This window comes from Rhinopithecus roxellana, chromosome 2 (assembly GCF_007565055.1).
Source record: "Rhinopithecus roxellana isolate Shanxi Qingling chromosome 2, ASM756505v1, whole genome shotgun sequence".
Taxonomy (NCBI): domain Eukaryota; kingdom Metazoa; phylum Chordata; class Mammalia; order Primates; family Cercopithecidae; genus Rhinopithecus; species Rhinopithecus roxellana.
Genome location: NC_044550.1, coordinates 161,365,948 through 161,389,641, shown reverse-complemented (window position 1 = coordinate 161,389,641; position 23,694 = coordinate 161,365,948). Strand labels below are relative to the sequence as shown.

The following is a 23,694-nucleotide window of genomic DNA, read 5'->3' as shown; positions in this document are numbered from 1 at the left end:
CAGAAGCTCTTTAGTTTAATTAGATCCCATTTGTCAATTTTGGCTTTTGTTGCAATTGCTTTTGGTGTTTTAGTCATGAAATCTTTGCCCATGCCTATGTCCTGAATGGTATTGCCTAGGTTTTCTTCTAGGGTTTTTATGGTTTTAGATTTTACATTTAAGTCTTTAATCCATCTTGAGTTAATTTTTATATGAGGTGTAAGGAAGGGGTCCAGTTTTTGCTTTTTGTTTGTGGCTAGCCAGTTTTCCTGGTACCATTAATTAAATAGGGAATCCTTTCTCCATTGCTTGTTTTTGTCAGGTTTGCTGAAGATCAGATGGTTATAGATGTGTGGTATTATTTCTGAGGTCTCTGTTCTGTTTTTTTTTTTTCTTTGAGATGAGATCTTGCTGTGTCACCCAGGCTGGAGTGTGGTGGCACGATCTTGGCTCACTGCAACCTCCACCTCCCTGGTTCAAGCAATTCTCCTGCCTCAGCTTCCTGAGTAGCTGGGATTACAGGCATGCACCACCACGCCTGGCTAATTTTTGTATTTTTAGTAGAGATGGGGTTTCACCATGTTGGTCAGGCTGGTCTTGAACTCCTTACCTGTGATCTGCCTGCCTCAGCCTCCCAAAGTGCTGGGATTACAAGCATGAGCCACTGTGCCTGGCCAAGGTCTCCGTTCTGTTCCATTGGTCTATATATCTGTTTTGGTACTGGTACCATGCTGTTTTGGTTACCGTAGTCTTGTAGTGTACTTTGTAGTCAGGTAATGTGATGCCTCCAGCTTTGTTCTTTTTGCTCAGGATTGTCTTGGCTATATAGACTCTTTTTTGGTTCCATAGGAAATTTAAAGTAGTTTTTTTCCAATTCTATGAAGAAAGTCAATGGTAGCTTGATGGGAATGGCATTGAATCTATAAATTACTTTGGGCAGTATGGCCATTTTCACGATATTTATTCTTTCTATCCATGAGCATGGATTTTTTTTCTATTTGTTTGTTTCCTTTCTTATTTCCTTAAGAGGTTTGTAGTTTTCCTTGAAGAGGTCCTTTATGTCTCTTATAAGTTGTATTCCTAGGTATTTTATTCTCTTTGTAGCAATTCTGAATGGGTGTTCACTCATAATTTGGCTCTCTGCTTGTCTATTATTGGTGTATAGGAATGCTTGTGATTTTTGCACACTGATTTTATATCTTGAGACTTTGCTGAAGTTGCTTCTCAGCTTAAGGAGGTTTTGTGCTGAGATGATGGGGTTTCCTAAATATACAATCATGTTGTCTGCACACAGAGACAATTTGACTTTCTCTCTTCCTATATGAGTACCCTTTATTTATTTCTTTTGTCTGATTGCTCTGGCCAGAACTTCAATATTATGTTGAATAGGAGTGGTGAGAGAGGGCATCCTTGTCTTATGCCACTTTTTGATGGGAATGCTTCCAGCTTTTGCCCATTTAGTATGATATGGGCTATGGGTTTGTCAGAAATAGCTCTTATTATTTTGAGATATATTCCATTGATACCTAGTTTATGGAGAGTTTTTAGCCTGAAGGGATGTTGAATTTTATTGAAGGACTTTTCTGCATCTGTTGAGATAATCATGTGGTTTTTGTCATTGGTTCTGTTTATGTGATGGATTATGTTTATTGATTTGTGTATGTTGAACCACCCTTGCATCCCAGAGATGAAGCCTACTTGATCATGGTAGATAAGTTTTTTGATATGCTGCTGGATTCTGTTTGTCAGTATTTTAGTGAGGATTTTTGCATCAATGTTCATCAGGGATGTTGGACTGAAATTTTCTTTTTTTGTTGTGTCTCTGCCAGGTTCCAGTATCAGGATGATACTGGTCTCATAAAATGACTTATGGAGGAGTCCCTGTTTTTCTATTGTTTGGAATAGTGTCAGAAGGAATGGTATCAGCTTCTCTTTGTACCCCTGGTAGACCACATGTGAGACGAGATATGTATGGACTATCTGGCATATGATAGATGCTTCCTAAATGAGATTCTAAAAAATAATTATGCTCCAAAACTATTTATTAAATAGAATAATTTATGTTTTATTTTCTGTGTTTTATCTCACAGACATGTAGACTGTCAAAGTGTATGGGATGCATTCAAGGGTGCATTTATTTCCAAATATCCTTGCAACATTACAGAAGAAGACTATCAGCCACTACTGAAGTTGGGAACTCAGACCGTACCTTGCAACAAGGTAATTGAGGGTATGCCATTGATTTTAAAAATGGGGATAAAAGCCGGTGGTAAAAATTCATAGGTCCACATTTTGATTAGAATGAAGGAAGAGGAAAAATCCATACATTATAGTGTGAGTGTGGTTGGTAGGAATGGAATTTGCAGGCCATTGAGGGGCCATGATATAATCAAGATTTAGGACATCTGGAGAAGGGAGATAAGAGAGAGAAATGGGGATACAGAAATAGGAACGGGGCTTTGGCCAAAAACTAGGCAGAAAAAACCTAACACCAAACCCAACTCAAACAAACAAATTAACACAACCTATATAATAACAAAACTTTCCCCTGACCTGTGATATTAGTAGTAGTAGTAATAACAACGCCAAATTACACTTGCAGAGTGCTTTTTTTCTTTTTCTTGCTTACAAAAGACTCTCCTAATCCCTACCTTCTTAGGCCTTCATAGCCATTCTGTAGAATGGGCAGGTCAGGTGTCAGCATCCCCATTTCGCCAGTGAGAAAACTGAGGCTTGGTGTGTTTAGGTGACCAGTGTTGCCCAAGTTTGGCAGGCTTGAAAGTGACCAGTTTAAATGTAAGTGGTATGAGACTTGGAGCCACAGCGGCCTGGATTCTAATACATTGGTTATATTGGAAAAGGTCTATCAGAGTGCACCTTTTCTATAGTCGATGTTTAAGGCAAAATTCCACATGCCTAAAATTTTCTTTGTGAAGCCCTTAAAACCACCCAGAAATTTCAGCCTCTCATTCCATTGTTAGTCAGCTGGAGTCACTGTGAAACTTCTCCATTCACCAGGCACGATGCCCTATGCAGAGAAGGTGTTTGGCAAACAATAACCCAGGCTGACATTTGTCAAATAAGTGACTATGCGATGGATAGTATGCTAAGCAATTTACTTGCATTTATCTCAGTTAATTTCCCTAGCACCCCATTAGTTTATTTCAGTCATACCATTTTACAGGTGTAGAAAGTGGGGCTTAGTGATGTTTGGGTTGCTCAAGGTGAAACACGTGATAAGTGATGATGATGCTGGGCTTCAATGAGGACTGGGGTTTTAGGTGCCATGCCTTAAACCAGTATGCTTCACTGACTCCCATTAAGAATGAATAGGGGGAGGAGCCAAGATGGCTGAATAGGACCAGCTCCAGTCTGCAGCTCCCAGTGAGAAGGTGGGTGATTTCTGCATTTCCATCTGAGATCAGGAGGTTTCCTCATGTGTCTACACCACCAGGGCCCTGGATTTCAAGCACAAAACTGAGCTGCTGTTTGGGCAGACACCAAGCTAGGTGCAGGAGTGTTTTTCATACCCCAGTGGTGCCTGGAACCCCAGTGAGACAGAACTGTTTACTCCTCTGGAAAGGGGGCTGAAGCCAGGGATCCAAGTGGTTTCGCTCAGTGGGTCTCACTCCCACAGAGCCCAGCAAGCTAAGAACCACTGGCTTGAAATTCTTGCTGCCAGCACAGCAGTCTGAAGTTGACCTGGGATGATAGAGCTGGGTGGGGAAGTGGCATCCGCCATTACTGAGGGTTTAATAGGCGGTTTTCCCCTGGTAGTGCTAAGGAGGCTGGGAAGTCTGGACTGGGTGTGGCAACGTGGCTGTGGCCAGACTGCTTCTCTCACTGGGCAGGGCATCTCTGAAGGAAAGGTAACAACCCCAGTCAGGGGCTTACAGACAAAACCTCCATCTCCCTGGGACAGAGCACCTGGCAGAAGGGGCGGCTGTGGGCGCAGCTTCAGGGGATTTAATCGTTCCTGCCTTCTGGCTCTGAAGACAGCAGCTGATCCTGACAAAAGGAATTCTCCTAGCACAGCACACCAACTCTGCTAAAGGACACATTGCCTCCTCAAGTCGATCCCTGACCCCTGTGTCTCCTGACTTGGGGAGACTGCCCAACAGGGGTTGACAGACACATCATACAGGAGAGCTCTGGCTGGCATCAGGCTGGTACCCCTCTGGAATGAAGCTTTTAGAAGAAGGAGCAGGCTGTCATCTTTGCTGTTCTGTAGCCTCCACTGGTGATACCTTCAGGTGTGGGAGGAACCCAGGTGAATAGGGTCTGGAGTGGAACCCCTGCACACTGCAGCAGCCCTATGGAAGAAAGCGTCTGACTGCTAAAAGAAAAAAACAGAAAACAACAACATCAATGAAAAAGACCCCACAAAAACCCACCCAAAGGTCAGTAGCCTCAAAGATCAAAGGTAGATAAATACATGAAGATGAGAAAGAATCAGCACAAAAATGCTGAAAACTCAAAAAATCAGTGTGTCTCTTCTCCTCCAGATGATCTTAACACATCTCCAACAAGGGCATAGAACTCGGCTGAGACCCATAAAAAAGAATGAGTTCATGTCCTTTGCAGGGACATGGATGAAGCTGGAAACCATCATTCTCAGCAAACTATCACAAGATCGGAAAACCAAAGACCACATGTTCTCACTCATAAGTGGGAGTTGAACAATGAGGACACATGGATATAGGGAGGGGAACATCACACAACAGGGCATGTTGGAGAGGGGAGCTAGGGGAGGGATAACATTAGGGAGAAATACCTAATGTAGATGATGGGTTGACGGGTGCAGCAAACCACCATGATATATGTATACCTATGTAACAAAGCTGCACATTCTGCACATGTAACCCAGAACTTAAAGTATAAAAAAACTAAAGATACTAGCTACATTTACCCAATGTTAAAAAAAAAAAAAGACCTGGGCTGAGGCTGAGATGGATGAATTGACAGAAGTAGACTTCAGAAGACGCGTAATAATGAAATTCACTGAGCTAAAGGCGTATGTTCATACCCATTGCAAAGAAGCTAAGAACCGTGATAAAACATAGGAGCTGTTAAAGAGAATAACTAGTTTAGAGAGGAACGTAAATGACCCGATGGAGCTGAAAAACACAACATGAGAACTTCACGATGCAAACACAAGTATCAATAACTGAATAGACCAAACGGAAGAAAGGATATCAGAGCTTGAAGACTATTTTGCTGAAATAAGACAGGCAGACAAGATTAGACAAAAAAGAATGAAAAGGAATGAACAAAACCTTTGAGAACTATGGGATTATGTAAAAAGAACCTATGACTGATTGGGGGTGTCTGAAAGAGACAGGAAGAATGAAACCAAATTGGAAAATACACTTCAGGATATCATTCAGGAGAACTTCTTCAACCTAGCAAGACAGGCCAACATTCAAATTCAGGAAATCCAGAGGACCCAAGTAAGATACTCCATGAGAAGATCACCCCAAGACACATAATCATCAGATTCTCCAGGTCACCTATATAGGGAAGCCCATTAGACAAACAGCAGACCTCTCGGCAGAAACGCTACAAACCAGAAGAGACTGGGGGCCAATATTCAACATTCTTAAAGAAAATAATTTCCAACCTTGAATTTCATATCTAGCCAAACTAAGCTTCATAAATGAAGGAGAAATAAAATCTTTTTCAGACAAGCAAAAGGTAAGGGAATTCATCACCACCAGAGCTGCCTTGCAAGAGCTCCTGAAGGAAGCACTAAATATGGAAAGGAAAAACCGTTATCAGCCACTACAGAAACATACCGAAGTACACAGACCAATGACACTATGAAGCAACTACCTAAGCAAGTCTTCAAAATAACCAGCTAGCATCATGATAACTGGATCAAATTCACACATAACAAAAGTAGCCTTAAGTGTAAATGGGCTAAATGTCCCAACTAAAAGACATAGAATGGCAAGCTGGATAGTCAAGATCAATTGGTGTGCTGTACACAAGAGACCCATCTCACATGCAAAGACACACATAGACTCAAAATAAAGGGATGGAGGAATATTTACCAAGCAAATGGAAAACGGAAAAAAGCAGGGGTTGCAATCCTAATTTATGACAAAACAGATTTTAAACCAACAAAAATCAAAAAAGAAAAAGAAGGGTATTACATAATGATAAAGGGGTGAATTCAACAAGGAGAGAGAACTATCTTAAACATATATGCACCCAATATAGGACCACTGGGATTCATAAAACAAGTTCTTAGAGACCTACAAAGAGACTTAGATACCCACACAATAATAGTGGGAGAATTTAACACCCCACTGTCAATATTAGACAGATCACCAAGACAGAAAATTAACAAAGATATTCATGACCGGAACTCAGCTCAGGATCAATTGGACCTGACAGATAATCTACCAAACTCTCCATGACAAAGCAACAGAATATACATTACTCTTGGTGCCACATGGCATCTACTCTAAAATTGATTACACAATTGGAAGTAAATTACTTCTCAGCAAATGCAGAAGAACTAAAATCATAACAGTCTCACAGACCACAGCACAATCAAATTAGAACTCAAGATTAAGAAACTCACTGAAAACCAATTACATGAAAATTGAACGTTTGCTCCTGAATGACTCCTGGGTAAATAATAAAATTAAGCCAGAAATTAACAAGTTCTTTGGAAAAAGACAATGTATCAGAATCTCTGGGATGCAATAAAAGCAGTGTTAAGAGAGAAATTTATAGCACTAAATGCCCACATCAAAAAGCTAGGAAGATATCAAATTGACATCCTAACGTCACAACTAAAAGAACTAGAGAACCAAGAGGAAACAAATCCCAAAGCTGGCAGAAGACAAGAAATAACCAAGTTCAGAGCAGAAATGAAGGAGATAAAGACACAAAAACCCTTCAAAAAATTAATGAATGCAGGAGGTGGTTTTTTGGGAAAATAAAATAAAATAAAATGGATAGATGACTAGCTAGACTAATAAAAAAGAAAATAGAGAAGAATCAGATGGATACAATAAAATGGTAAAGGGGATATCACCACTGATCCCACAGAAATACAAACAACCATCAGATAATACTATAAATACCTCTATGCAAATAAACTAGAAAATCTAGAAGAAATGAATAGATTTCTGGATACATACACCCTCCCAAGACTGAACCAGGAAGAAGTTGAGTCCCTGAATAGACCAATAACAAGTTCTACAGTTGAGGCAGTAATAAATACCAACCAGAAAAAAAAAAGGCTGAGAACCAGACAGATTTACACCTGAATTCTACCAGAGTTACAAAGAGGAGTTAATACCCTTTCTTCTGAAACTATTTCAAAAAATTGAAAAGGAAGGACCCCTCCCTAACTTGTTTTATGAGACTAGCATCATCCGGATACCAAAACCTGGCAGAGATAAAACAAGAAGGGGGCGGAGCAAGATGGCCGAATAGGAACAACTCCAGTCTCCAACTCCCAGCGCGAGCGACACAGAAGACCGGTGATTTCTGCATTTTCAACTGAGGTACTGGGGTCATCTCACTAGGGAGTGCCGGACAATCGGTGCTGGTCAGCTGCTGCAGCCTGACCAGCGAGAGCTGAAGCAGGGCGAGGCATCGCCTCACCTGGAAGCGCAAGGGGGAAGGGGATCCGTTTTCCTAGCCAGGGGAACTGAGACACACAACACCTGGAAAATCGGGTAACTCCCACCCCAATACTGCGCTGTAAGCATACAGGCATTCCAGGAGAATATATCCCACACCTGGCCGGGAGGGTCCCACGCCCACGAAGCCTCCCTCACTGCTAACACAGCAGTCTGCCGCGATCTATCCGCAAGGCAGCAGCGAGGCTGGGGGAGGGGCGCCCGCCATTGCTGAGGCTTAAGTAGGTAAACAAAGCCGCTGGGAAGCTCGAACTGGGTGGAGCTCACAGCAGCTCAAGGAAGCCTGCCTGTCTCTGTAGTCTCCACCTCTGGGGACAGCGCACAGCTGAAGACCAACAGGGGAAGTAGCGGGAGCCGGTGCAGACGCGAACGACTCTGTCTGACAGCTTTGGGGAGAGCCGCGGATCTCCCAACGCGGAGGTTGAGATCTGAGAACAGACAGACTGCCTGCTCAGGTGTGTCCCTGACCCCTGAGTAGCCTAGCTGGGAGAAATCCCCCACTAGGGGCAGTCTGACACCCCACACTTCACAGGGTGGAGTACACCCCTGAGAGGACACTTCCAAAGGAAGAATCAGACAGGTACACTCGCTGTTCAGCAATATTCTATCTTCGGCAACCTCTGCTGCTGATACCCAGGCAAACAGGGTCTGGAGTGGACCTCAAGCAATCTCCAACAGACCAACAGAGAGTCCTTCTGACTGTCAGAAGGAAAACTATCAAACAGGAAGGACACCTATACCAAAACCCCATCAGTTCGTCACCACCATCAAAGACCAGAGACAGATAAAACCACAAAGATGGGGAAGAAGCAGGGCAGAAAAGCTGGAAATTCAAAAAATAAGAGCGCATCTCCCCCTGCAAAGGAGCGCAGCCCATCACCAGCAACGGATCAAAGCTGGTCAGAGAATGACTTGGACGAGAGGAGAGAAGAAGGCTTCAGTCCATCAAACTTATCAGAGCTAAAGGAGGAATTACGTACCCAGCGCAAAGAAACTAAAAATCTTGAAAAAAGAGTGGAAGAATTGACAGCTAGACTCATTAATGCAGAGAAGATCATAAACGAAATGACAGAGATGAAAACCATGACACGAGAAATACGTGACAAATGCACAAGCTTCAGTAACCGACTCGATCAACTGGAAGAAAGAGTATCAGCGATTGAAGATCAAATGAATGAAATGAAGCGAGAAGAGAAACCAAAAGAAAAAAGAAGAAAAAGAAATGAGCAAAGCCTGCAAGAAGTATGGGATTACGTAAAAAGACCAAATCTACGTCTGATTGGGGTGCCTGAAAGTGAGGGGGAAAATGGAACCAAGTTGGAAAACACTCTTCAGGATATCATCCAGGAGAACTTCCCCAACCTAGTAGGGCAGGCCAACATTCAAATTCAGGAAATACAGAGAACGCCACAAAGATACTCCTCCAGAAGAGCAACTCCAAGACACATAATTGCCAGATTCACCAAAGTTGAAATGAAGGAAAAAATCTTAAGGGCAGCCAGAGAGAAAGGTCGGGTCACCCACAAAGGGAAGCCCATCAGACTAACAGCAGATCTCTCGGCAGAAACTCTACAAGCCAGAAGAGAGTGGGGGCCAATATTCAACGTTCTTAAAGAAAAGAATTTTAAACCCAGAATTTCATATCCAGCCAAACTAAGTTTCATAAGTGAAGGAGAAATAAAATCCTTTACAGATAAGCAAATGCTTAGAGATTTTGTCACCACCAGGCCTGCCTTACAAGAGACCCTGAAGGAAGCCCTAAACATGGAAAGGAACAACCGGTACCAGCCATCGCAAAAACTTGGCAAAATGTAAAGACCATCGAGGCTAGGAAGAAACTGCATCAACTAACGAGCAAAATAACCAGTTAATATCATAATGGCAGGATCAAGTTCACACATAACAATATTAACCTTAAACGTTAATGGACTAAATGCTCCAATTAAAAGACACAGACTGGCAAACTGGATAAAGAGTCAAGACCCATCAGTCTGCTGTATTCAGGAGACCCATCTCACATGCAGAGACATACATAGGCTCAAAATAAAGGGATGGAGGAAGATCTACCAAGCAAATGGAGAACAAAAAAAAGCAGGGGTTGCAATCCTAGTCTCTGATAAAACAGACTTTAAACCATCAAAGATCAAAAGAGACAAAGAAGGCCATTACATAATGGTAAAGGGATCAATTCAACAGGAAGAGCTAACTCTCCTAAATATATATGCACCCAATACAGGAGCACCCAGATTCATAAAGCAAGTCCTTAGACACTTACAAAGAGACTTAGACTCCCATACAATAATAATGGGGGACTTCAACACTCCGCTGTCAACATTAGACAGATCAACGAGACAGAAAGTTAACAAGGATATCCAGGAATTGAACTCATCTCTGCACCAAGCGGACCTAATAGACATCTATAGAACTCTCCACCCCAAATCAACAGAATATACATTCTTCTCAGCACCACATCGCACTTATTCCAAAATTGACCACATAATTGGAAGTAAAGTACTCCTCAGCAAATGTAAAAGAACAGAAATTATAACAAACTGTCTCTCAGACCACAGTGCAATCAAACTAGAACTCAGGACTAAGAAACTCAATCAAAACCGCTCAACTACATGGAAACTGAACAACCTGCTCCTGAATGACTACTGGGTACATAACGAAATGAAAGCGGAAATAAAGATGTTCTTTGAAACCAATGAGAACAAAGATACAACATACCAGAATCTCTGGGACACATTTAAAGCAGTGTGTAGAGGGAAATTTATAGCACTAAATGCCCACAAGAGAAAGCAGGAAAGATCTAAAATTGACACTCTAACATCACAATTAAAAGAACTAGAGAGGCAAGAGCAATCACATTCAAAAGCTAGCAGAAGGCAAGAAATAACTAAGATCAGAGCAGAACTGAAGGAGATAGAGACACAAAAAACCCTCCAAAAAATCAATGAATCCAGGAGTTGGTTTTTTGAAAAGATCAACAAAATTGACAGACCGCTAGCAAGGCTAATAAAGAAAAAAAGAGAGAGGAATCAAATAGATGCAATAAAAAATGATAAAGGGGATATCACCACTGACCCCACAGAAATACAAACTACCATCAGAGAATACTATAAACGCCTCTACGCAAATCAACTAGAAAATCTAGAAGAAATGGATAATTTCCTGGACACTTACACTCTCCCAAGGCTAAACCAGGAAGAAGTTGAATCCCTGAATAGACCAATAGCAGGCTCTGAAATTGAGGCAACAATTAATAGCCTACCCACCAAAAAAAGTCCAGGACCAGATGGATTCACAGCTGAATTCTACCAGAGGTACAAGGAGGAGCTGGTACCATTCCTTCTGAAACTATTCCAATCAATAGAAAAAGAGGGAATCCTCCCTAACTCATTTTATGAAGCCAACATCATCCTGATACCAAAGCCTGGCAGAGACACAACAAAAAAAGAGAATTTTAGACCAATATCCCTGATGAACATTGATGCAAAAATCCTCAATAAAATACTGGCAAACCGGATTCAGCAGCACATCAAAAAGCTTATCCACCATGATCAAGTGGGCTTCATCCCTGGGATGCAAGGCTGGTTCAACATTCGCAAATCAATAAACGTAATCCAGCATATAAACAGAACCAAAGACAAGAACCACATGATTGTCTCAATAGATGCAGAAAAGGCTTTTGACAAAATTCAACAGCCCTTCATGCTAAAAACGCTCAATAAATTCGGTATTGATGGAACGTACCTCAAAATAATAAGAGCTATTTATGACAAACCCACAGCTAATATCATACTGAATGGGCAAAAACTGGAAAAATTCCCTTTGAAAACTGGCACAAGACAGGGATGCCCTCTCTCACCACTCCTATTCAACATAGTGTTGGAAGTTCTGGCTAGGGCAATCAGGCAAGAGAAAGAAATCAAGGGTATCCAGTTAGGAAAAGAAGAAGTCAAATTGTCCCTGTTTGCAGATGACATGATTGTATATTTAGAAAACCCCATCGTCTCAGCCCAAAATCTCCTTAAGCTGATAAGCAACTTCAGCAAAGTCTCAGGATACAAAATTAATGTGCAAAAATCACAAGCATTCTTATACACCAGCAACAGACAAGCAGAGAGCCAAATCAGGAATGAACTTCCATTCACAATTGCTTCAAAGAGAATAAAATACCTAGGAATCCAGCTTACAAGGGATGTAAAGGACCTCTTCAAGGAGAACTACAAACCACTGCTCAGTGAAATCAAAGAGGACACAAACAAATGGAAGAACATACCATGCTCATGGATAGGAAGAATCAATATCGTGAAAATGGCCATACTCCCCAAGGTTATTTATAGATTCAATGCCATCCCCATCAAGCTACCAATGAGTTTCTTCACAGAATTGGAAAAAACTGCTTTAAAGTTCATATGGAACCAAAAAAGAGCCCGCATTGCCAAGACAATCCTAAGTCAAAAGGACAAAGCTGGAGGCGTCACGCTACCTGACTTCAAACTATACTACAAGGCTACAGTAACCAAAACAGCATGGTACTGGTACCAAAACAGAGATATAGACCAATGGAACAGAACAGAGTCCTCAGAAATAATACCGCACATCTACAGCCATCTGATCTTTGACAAACCTGAGAGAAACAAGAAATGGGGAAAGGATTCCCTATTTAATAAATGGTGCTGGGAAAATTGGCTAGCCATAAGTAGAAAGCTGAAACTGGATCCTTTCCTTACCCCTTATACGAAGATTAATTCAAGATGGATTAGAGACTTAAATGTTAGACCTAATACCATAAAAACCCTAGAAGAAAATCTAGGTAGTACCATTCAGGACATAGGCATGGGCAAGGACTTCATGTCTAAAACACCAAAAGCAACGGCAGCAAAAGCCATAATTGACAAATGGGATCTAATTAAACTAAAGAGCTTTTGCACAGCAAAAGAAACTACCATCAGAGTGAACAGGCAACCTACAGAATGGGAGAAAATTTTTGCAACCTACTCATCTGACAAAGGGCTAATATCCAGAATCTACAAAGAACTCAAACAAATATACAAGAAAAAAACAAACAACCCCATCAAAAAGTGGGGAAAGGATATGAACAGACATTTCTCAAAAGAAGATATTCATACAGCCAACAGACACATGAAAAAATGCTCATCATCACTGGCCATCAGAGAAATGCAAATCAAAACCACAATGAGATACCATCTCACACCAGTTAGAATGGCAATCATTAAGAAGTCAGGAAACAACAGGTGTTGGAGAGGATGTGGAGAAATAGGAACACTTTTACACTGTTGGTGGGATTGTAAACTAGTTCAACCATTATGGAAAACAGTATGGCAATTCCTCAAGGATCTAGAACTAGATGTACCATATGACCCAGCCATCCCACTACTGGGTATATACCCAAAGGATTATAAATTAGTCTACTACAAAGACACATGTACACGTATGTTTATTGCGGCACTATTCACAATAGCAAAGACTTGGAATCAACCCAAATGTCCATCTGTGACAGACTGGATTAAGAAAATGTGGCACATATACACCATGGAATACTATGCAGCCATAAAAAAGGATGAGTTTGCGTCCTTTGTAGGGACATGGATGCAGCTGGAAACCATCATTCTTAGCAAACTATCACAAGAAGAGAAAACCAAACACCGCATGTTCTCACTCATAGGTGGGAACTGAACAATGAGATCACTTGGACTCGGGAAGGGGAACATCACACACTGGGGTCTATCATGGGGAGGGGGGAGGGGGGAGGAGGGAGGGATTGCATTGGGGAGTTATACATGATATAAATGATGAATTGATGGGTGCTGACGAGTTGATGGGTGCAGCACACCAACATGGCATAAGTATACATATGTAACAAACCTGCACGTTATGCACATGTACCCTAGAACTTAAAGTATAATAAAAAAAAAAAAAAAAAAAAAAAAAAAAAAAAAAAAAACAAGAAAAGAAAATTTCAGGCCAATATCCTGAAGAACATCGATGTAAAAATTCTCAATAAAATACTGGCAAACTCATGATCCTGTAACTAGAAAACATGTCATCTGCAAACAAAGACAATTTTACTTCCTTTCTTCCTATTTGAATAGACTTTATTTCTTTCTCTTGCTTGATTGCCCCAGTCAGAACATCCAATACTACGTTGAATAGGAGTGGTGAGAGAGGGCATCCTTGTCTTGTGCCGGTTTTCAGCCCCAAAGCTTCTTAAGCTGATAAGCAACTTCAGCAAAGTCTCAGGATACAAAATCAATGTGCAAAAATCACAAGCATTCGTATACACCAACAACACGCAGGCAGAGAGCCAAATCGTGAATGAACTCCCATTCACAAAGGGAATAAAATACCTAGGAATACAGCTAACAAGGGAAGTGAAGGACCTCTTCATGGACAACTACAATCCACTGCTCAAGGAAATCAGATAGGACACAAGCAAATGGAAAAACATTCCATCCTCATGGATAGGAAGCATCAATATTGTGAAAATGGCCATACTACCCAAAGTAATTTGTAGACTCAATGCTATTCCCTTTAAACTACAATTGGCATTCTTCACAGAATTAGAAGACACTATTTTAAAATTTATATGGAACCAAAAAAAGCTCATATAGCCAAGACGATCCTAAGCAAAAAGAATAAAGCTGGAGGCATTATACTACTCAACATCAAACTGTACTACAAGGCTACAGACACCAAAATAGCATGGTACTGGTACAAAAATAAACATATAGACCAATAGAACAGAGTAGAAATCTCAGAAATAAAACTGCACATCTACAGCTGTCTGATCTTTGACAAACCTGATGAAAGCGAGCAATGGGGAAAGGATTCCCTATTTAATAACTGGTGCTTGAGAACTATTTAGCTATATGCAGACAATTGAGAGTGGACCCCTTCCTTGCAACTCATAAAAAAATTAAGATGAATTAGAGACTTAAATGTATAACCCAAAACTATAAAAACCTTAGAAGAAAATCTACGCAATACTATTCAGGACATAGGCACAGGCAAAGATTTCATTATGAAATTGCCAAACGCAATTGTAACAAAAGCAAAAATTGACAAATGGGATCTAGTTAAACTAAAGTGCTTCTGCACAGCAAAATAAACTATCATCAGAGTGAAAAGAAAACCTACAGAATGGGAGAATGAGTTTTGCAATCTATCCATCTGACAAAGGTCTAACATCCAGAATTTACAAAGAACTTAAACAAATTTACAAGAAAAAAACAGCTCATCAAAAAGTAGGCAAAGGACATGAACAGGCTCAAAAGAAGACATTCATGTGGCCAACAACATATGAAAAAAAGCTCAGTATCACTGGTCATTAGAGAAATGCAAATCAAAACCACAATATCATGCCAGTCAGAATGGCATTATTGAAAAGTCAAGAAACAACAGATGCTGATGAGATTGTGGAGAGATAGAAAAGCTTTTACATTGTTGGTGGGAATGTAAATTAGTTCAACCATTGTGGAAGACAGTGTGGCAATTCCTCAAAGATCTAGAACCAGAAATACCATTTGACCCAGTAATCCCATTACTGGGTATATACCCAAAGGAATAGAAATCATTCTATTATAAAGATACATGCACGCATATGTTCATTGCAATGCCATTCACAATAGCAAAGACATGGAATCAACCCAAATGCCCATCAATAATAGGCTGGATAAAGAAAATGTGGTACGTATACACCATGGAATATTATGCAGCCATAAAAAGGAATAAAATCATGTCCTTTGTAGGGACATGGATGGAGCCATAACCATATCTTCAGCAAACTAACACACGAACATGCAAGCACCGCATGTTCTCACTTATAAGTGGGAGCTGAACAATGAGAACACATGGACACTGGGAGGGGAAAAACACACACTGCAGCTTGTTGGGGTTGGGGTGAGGGGAGTGAGAACATTAGGAAAAATAACTAATGCATACTGGGCTTGATACCTAGGTGATGGGTTAATAGGTGCAGCGAACCCATGGCACATATTTACCTATGTAACAAACCTGCGCCTGTACCCTGGAACTTATACAAATAAAAATTTTAAAAATAGATTCATAAAACAGAATATAATTATGAACTTTGACTCTCTGTACCTTTAAGAGGAACCCTTAAATACAAAAAATCTATTGTATTTTTTTTTTTTTTTTTGGTAGGGGTAGGGAATATTTAGGGAATTTGGAAGGGGTTATATAGTTCTTTAAGAATCAAAGAGCACATCTTCCTGAAAACAGCATGTAGACAAAGTTTTTTTGGAGATAAGCTTAGGAATATTGTAACTCTAATGCCACCTCCAGATGTGATCCCATGTTGATTATAAGATTTTGATCAGTGACTTTCAGACTTTTTTGACTGCAACCTAGAATAAAAATAAACATTTACATTATGACCTAGAACACACGCGCACACACACACACACACACACACTCTCTCTCTCTCTCTCCCCTACACTCTCCTGCACTCAGAAATCATCATTTCTTATTGATACTATGGGTGATTTACTTTGATATGCTCTGTTTTTTTTTCATTTACAAAACCGTGGATTTATTTTGTTTTGGCATGCTAAGTTGATCTCAGTAATAGATTGTGTTTATTCTTCCTTAGACTCTTCTTTGGAGCAGAATAAAAGATCTGGCCCATCAGTTCACACAGGTCCAGCAGGACATGTTCACCCTGGAGGACACGCTGCTAGGCTACCTTGCTGATGACCTCACATGGTGTGGAGAATTCAACACTTCCGGTGAGGTTCTGGGCCCTGTGGGATTGCCCAGGGATGTCTAGGGTGAACAGGGTGAGTTCTGCTGGGGGCCCTGAACAGTCAGTGTGGAGGACAGAGCCACAGGTACCCACCCTGATGCCATCTATACTTATCTTAGTCCATTTGTGTTGCTATAAAGGAATACCTGAGGCTGGGTGATTTATAAAGAAAAGAGGTTTATTTGGCTCGCAGTTACGCAGGCTGTACAAGAAACGGGGCACCAGCATCTGCTTCTGGTGAGGGCCTGAGGCTGTTGCCATCATGGAGAAGGGGAAGGGGAGCTGGCCTGTACAGAGATCCCATGGTGAGGGAGGACAGCAAAGAGAGGTCAGGGGAGATGCCAGGCTCTTTATAATGACCAGCTCAACTGGGAACTAATCGAGTAAGAACTCACTCATTACTACAAAGACAGCACCATGCCATTCATGCGGGATCATCCCTGTGACCCAAACACCTCCTACTAGTCCCCAGCTCCAACACTAAGGATCAAATTTCAACATAAGATTTGGAGAGTTAAATATGCAAACTATAGCACTGCCCTTAATGGCATCTCAGGCTGATATAAAGTAGCATTCCCTATTTTCTTGAAAAATTGACTTCAGAGTTTGGGATTGCCCATGCTCCCTAATTCCCTTCTTTTGAGTGCTCACATAGCCTGCTTCTGAATTCTTGGTATTTTGCTCTCTATAAGGTCATCATTCAGGTCCAAAGAATTCTAGAACAGGATGAGGTCTCAGTGGGACCTAGACCAAGGTTCTTGTTCTTCAGAATCATCACAGTAGCCATGGACTGGACTCTTCCATCTCAGGCACTGGCTTTGCCATCATTTTTCCGATGTAGCCTTATCCTGCCCAGAAAGACTCAATACCTCACCATGGGAAGGGATTTCCTACAACCAAAACCCTATTGCAGTTTTCACTTCTTTTTGTTTGTATAGTGGATATTTTTACTTTATATAGTTTTATTCTTATTTTTAGTACTTTTCATTGTTTGTTTTTAAAAGCTTATCTTATTATAGCTTCTTCGTCCCAGGTTTGCATTATTTTCAATTACAAAAATAAACCATGATTATTTGAAAAAAAGAATACTTGCACATTACAGAAATGCATAAAAGAAAAAAGCAGATGTTGCTCTGAATTTTCCCTTCCCCTCCTACCTCCACATCGATTCTCAAAGGGTAACTATTGTCAACAATTTGATATAGATCCTTCCAGACTTTTCCCTATGCTAATGTAAGCATGTATGTTTAAAATGTACACATACTGTTGTGCAACTTGCTTTATCCACTTAAAATTAGTAGGTATAAAGATAGCTGTACTTTTTTAAAAGGCTTTCTCATTAAGAATCCTATTAATGGATATTAAGTTGCTTTAGCTTTTGTTGCTATTGTATCACTGTTGTAAGAAACACTTTTGTGTATACACACATACTTGACTGATACATTTTTATAAATGAAACTTCAATGTTAAAGGGTAAATTGTAATAGAAACTGATAACGTGTCATTTAAAAGATGGTAACTATACCCTCATCAAGAGTATATATGAGGCCAGGTACAGTGGCTCATACCTGCAATCTCAGTACTTTGGGAGGTGGAGGAGGGAGGATCACTTGAGCCCAGGAGTTTAAGACTGGCCTGGGCAACATAGTAAGACCCCATCTCTATTTTATACTAAAAAAAGAAAAATAAAGAATGTATATGAGGTAGTTTATTTACCTATATGCCCACTAACACCAGATGTTGTTACTTTAAATTTTTTTGGCTCATTTGAGAAGAAAATAATACCTCAATTTAGTTTGAACTTCTTTGATGGTGAGGCTACTATATATACATAAATGGTAGATTTTCTGTTTCTTCTGTGAGCTGGCAGTTCATATATTTTGACCATCTGAGATATCTATTATTTTCTAATTAGTAGAAGTTCTTTATACATTAATAAGAGCTACTATGTATTAAGTACTTACAGAGAGCCAGCGTTCCATGTGCTATGTATGTAGTCACTCATTTAATCCTCCACGGCCCCATGACCTCATATGGTGATCCCATTTTAGAGATAGGAAATCTGAGGCATGGAGTTAAGTAACTTGCCAGCCAGTAAGTGGCAAAGCACGAAGCAAACTCAGACTAACTTGAGAAACTTTGCTCTTAACTGCCATGTTTTTCTGCCCACTTTCTGGCTCAAGGTGGAAATCTGTTTTTCTTACTTTGGATTTTACATAGTGTTTATGGTCTGTCTTTTGCCACCCAGAAATGCAGAAAACCTGTCTGTTCACTTCCTTATACTTCTGTGTTTCATACCTTCCTTAAAAAGATTTTCTTAGAGAAGCATTCTTCTGTATTTTCACCTACTGTTTTTACTTTCACAATGTTTAAAATACTTTCCATATTTAAATCTGAGTCTTCCCACCCAGAATATGGTAATATAAATATGTTTTTCCATTAATCTTTTTAGATTTTATCGTTTTTCTCATGTCCCATGTTTTCCTTTTTAAAAATGACTGTTTTATTGGTCATTTATTTAACATTTTTAGCTTTGAAATGTATTTGCAGTAGACTTCTTTCGTTTTATTTTTCAATTTGTTACTTCAATTTTTATTGAAATAAAGTAGAGAAAATGAAATACTTTATTTTTAAGAACTGATTTATTTACAGTTCAGACTTCTTTATTTTTGCCTTCTTTTAAATTGAATTATGTATATGTAATTTTATTTCTCTATGTTCTAATACTTTGGCCTCAATTTTTAATTTCTTCTTATTTTATAGATTATCTTTCAAGTTTCTGATGTATATATATTTATTTCATTTTTATTCTAAGTTGACAGTTTATAATTGTATGTATTTGTGGGGTACAAAATGAATTTATGAATACAATGTGGGATAATTAAATCACACTAATTAACATATCCACCACGTCAAATACTTTTTTTAGTTTTTGAGACAGGGTCTCACTCTATCACCCAGGCTGGGGTGCAGTGGTGCAGTCACAGTTCACTGCAGCCTTGACTTCCCAGGCTCAGGTGGTTCTCCCACCTTAACCTCCCAGGTAGCTGGGACTACAGGTGCATGCCACCACAGTTGGCTAATTTTTTGTATTTTTTTTTAGAGACAGGATTTCACCATGTTGGGGCTCAAGCCATCCACCCTCTTCAGCCTCCCAAAATGTTAGGATTACAGGTGTGAGCCACCAACTACCTATTTTTTGGCCTCAAGTACCTCAAGTACCTATTTTTTGTAGTGAGAAAATGTGAAGTTTACTGTCTTAGCAATGTTGAAATGTACAGCACACTATTGTTAACTACAATCACCATGCTGTACAATAAATGTTTTTAAAAACCCTTTCTGTCTAATTGAGATTTTGTACTCTTTGACCATCATCTTCCCATTCCTTCCAACTTCTGGTCTCTGTAGCCACCATTCTATTATCTGCTTCTATGAACTTGACTGTTTTAGGTTCCGTATGTGTTAGGACATGCAGCATTTGTCTTTCTGTGCGTGGCTTATTTTACTTAGCATATTGTTTTCCAGTTCCGTCTACATTGTCGCAAATGACAGAATTTCTTTCTTTTTAAAGTCTGAATAATATTCCATTGTGTATATGTACCACACTTTATTTATCCATTCATCTGTTGATGGACTCAGGTTGTCCGTATCTTGGCTATTGTAAAGAGTGCTGCAATGAACATGGGGGAGCAGGTATCTCTTTGACAAACTGATTTGACATCTTTTGGGTAAATACCTAGAAGTGGAATTGCTGGATCATATGGTATTATTCTATTTTTAGTTTGTTGAGGAACTTTCATCACATTTTCCATAATGGGTATACTAATTTACTTTCCCAATAGTGTACAAATAAACCCCTTTCTTCACATTCTTGCCAACACTTGTTATCTTTCATCTTTTTGATTATACCCTTCTGACAGGTGTGAGATGATATCTCATTGTGGTTTTAATTTTTATTTCCCTAGTGATTAGGAAGTGTGAGCCTTTTAAAATATATTTGTAGGCCATTTGTATGTCTTTTGAAAAATGTCTATTCAGGTCCACCTTTAAATTCTTTTTTTTTCTTGTTTTTCAGTTGTTTGAGTTCCTTATGTATTTTGTTTTTGTTTGTTTTTAATTTTTAATTTTTGTGCATACATAATAGGTGTGTATATTTATGGGGTACATGAGATGTTTTGATATAGATATGCAGTGCATAATAATTGCATCATGAAAAATGTGGTCTCTTTCCCCATAAGCATTTATCTTTTATGTTACAAACAATCCAATTTTACTCTTTTAGTTATTTTAAAACAGGGGTGTCCAATTTTTTCGCTTCCCTGGGCCACATTGGAAGAAGCATTGTCTTGGGCCACACATGAAATACACTAATACTGATGATAGCTGATGGGCTGAAAAAAAAATCACAAAAAAACTCCTAATTTCTCAGGAAGTTTATTAATTTGTGTTGGGTTGCATTCAAAGCTGTCCTGGGCTGCATGAGACCCATGGGCCATGGGTTGGACAAACTTGTTTTAAAATGTACAACAAAATTATTATTGACTACAGTCACCATATTGTACTATCAAATAATAGGTCTTATTCATTCTAACTAGTTTTTGGTAACCATCCCCACCTGCCCCCAATGTCTCGCGGCACTTCCCAGACTCTGGAAACCATTTTTCTATTCTCCATGTCCATGATATCAGTTGTTTTGATTTGTTAGATGCTATAAATAAGTGAGAACATGCTATGTTTATCTTCCTGTATCTTGCTTATTTCACTTCACAGAATGACCTCCACTTCGATTTATGTTGTTACAAATGACAGGAATGCATTGTTTTTTGGGGCTGAACAGTACTCCACTGTGTATAAATACCACATTTTCTTCATCCATTTATTTACTGATGGACACTTAGGTTGCTTCCATATCTTGGCTATTGTGAACAGTGTTGCAATAAACATGGGAGTGCAGATATCTCTTCCATAGACTGATTTTCTTTCTGTTGGGTATATATCCAGCAGTGGCATTGCTGGATCATATAATAGCTCTATTTTTATTTTTTTGAGAAACCTCAAAACTATTCTCCATAGTGGTTGTACTAATTCACATTCCCACCGACATTGTACAAGTGTTCCCCTTTCTCCACATCCTCATCACTATTTGTTATTACCTGACTTTTGGATGAAAGCCATTTTTGCTGGGGTGAGATGATATCTCATGATAGTTTTGATTTGCATTTCTCTGATGGTCAATGGTTTGAACGATTTTCATATGCCTGTTTGCCATTTGTATGTCTTCTTTTGAGAAATGTCTGTTCAAATCTTTTGCCTGTTTTTTAGTTGGATTATTAGATTTCTTTCCTATAGAGTTGTTTGAGTTACTTATCTATTCTGGTTTTTAATGCCTTCTCAAATGGGTAGTTTGCAAATATTTTCTCCCATTCTGTGGGCTGTCTCTTCACTTTGTTGATTATGTCCTTTGTTGTGCAGAAGCTTTTTAACTTGATGTGATCCTGTTTGTTCATTTGGCTTTGATTGCCTGTGCTCGTGGGGTATTGCTCAATAATTTTTTGCCCAGATAAATGGCGTGGAGAGTTTCCACAATGGTTTCTTCTAGTAGTTTGTAGTAGTTTCATAGTTTGAGGTCTTTGATTTAAATCTTTAATCTATTTTAATTTTGTTTTTGTATGTGATTTAAGGGTCTAGTTTCATTTTTATCCGTTCAGCCACTCTGTGCCTTCTGATTGTAGAGTTTAATCCATTTACATTTGATGTGAATGTTATTACTTATAAGGAAGGACTTACTCCTGCCATTTTGTCACTTGTTTTCTGTTTGTTTTGTGGTCTTCTCTTCCTTCTTTCTCTCCTTTCTGTCTTCCTTTTAGTGAAGGTGATTTTTTCAGTTTTCCGCTTTTTATTTTTTGTGTACTGTTACATATTTTTGAGTTTGAAGTTACCATGAAGCTTACAAATAGTATCTTATAATCCATTATTTTAAGCTGATAACAACTTCACACAGTTTGCATAAAGAAACAAACAAGCAGCAAACAGAAAGCTAATAAAAACTCTATACCTTAACTTCATTCTCCCACTATAAAACTTGTTGTTTCTAGTTATGTCTTACTGTACTGTCTTGTATATGTCTTGAAAAGTTATTCGAGTTCTTATTTCTGATTGGCTCATCATTTAGTTTTTCTACTTAAGACAAGAGTAGTTTACACACCATAGTTACGGTGTTACAACGTTCTGTGATTTTCTATGTACTCACTATTGCCAGTGAGTTTTGTACCTTCAGATGATTTATTATTGCTCATTAGTATCCTTTTCTAATTGAAGTACTCCCTTTAGCGTTTCTTCTAGGACAGGTCTTGTATTGATTAAATCCCTCAGCTTTTGTTTGTCTGGAAAAGTCTGTATTTCTCCTTCATGTTTGAAGGATATTTTCACCAGATGTACTATTCTAGGGTAAAAGCTTTTTTTTTCTTTTCTTTCAGCACTTTAAATATGTCATGCCACTCTGATCTGGCCTGTAAGGTTTCCACTGGAAAGTCTGCTGCCAGATGTATTGGAACGCCATTGTATGCCATTTGTTTCTTTTCTCTTACTGCTTTTAGGATCCTTTCTTTATCCTGGACCTTTGTGAGTTTGATTATCAAATGCTTTGTGGCAGTCTTCTTGAGTTAAATCTGCTTGGTGTTCTATAACCTCCTTGTACTTGGATATTGATATCTTTCTCTAGGTTTGCAAAGTTCTCTGTTATTATCGCTTTGAATAAACGTTCTTTTTTTTTTTTTTTTTTTTTTTTTGAGACAGAGTCTCGCTGTGTCGCCCAGGCTGGAGTGCAGTGGCGCGATCTCGGCTCACTGCAAGCTCCGCCTCCCGGGTTCCCGCCATTCTCCGCCTCAGCCTCCGAGTAGCTGGGACTACAGGCGCCCGCCACCGCGCCCCGCTAGTTTTTTTTTTTTTTTTTTTTTTTGTATTTTTAGTAGAGACGGGGTTTCACCGTGTTAGCCAGGAGGGTCTCGATCTCCTGACCTGGTGATTCACCCGCCTCCGCCTCCCAAAGTGCTGGGATTACAGGCTTGAGCCACCGCGCCCGGCCTGAATAAACTTTCTACCTGTATCTCTTTTTCTACCTCCTCTTTGAGGCTAGATCCAGTAACTCTTGGATTTGCCCTTTTAAGGCAATTTTCTAGATCCTGCCAGTGTGCTTCGTTGTTTTTTATTCTTCTTTCTTTCGTCTCCTCTGACTGTGTATTTTCAAATAGCCTGTCTTCA

The 23,694-nt window shown here is 39.5% G+C and overlaps 1 protein-coding gene across 1 annotated transcript in view; it reads left to right on the top strand.

Moving 5' to 3' along the window:
* The window catches only part of CD38 (CD38 molecule), an 86,302-nt gene that overhangs the window by 43,891 nt on the left and 18,717 nt on the right, over positions 1-23,694 (top strand). Inside the window, exons 2-3 of the mRNA XM_010358123.2 lie at positions 2,070-2,199; positions 16,282-16,417. Coding sequence (XP_010356425.1) covers positions 2,070-2,199; positions 16,282-16,417 — 266 coding nt within the window. The remainder of the gene's footprint in view (positions 1-2,069; positions 2,200-16,281; positions 16,418-23,694) is intronic.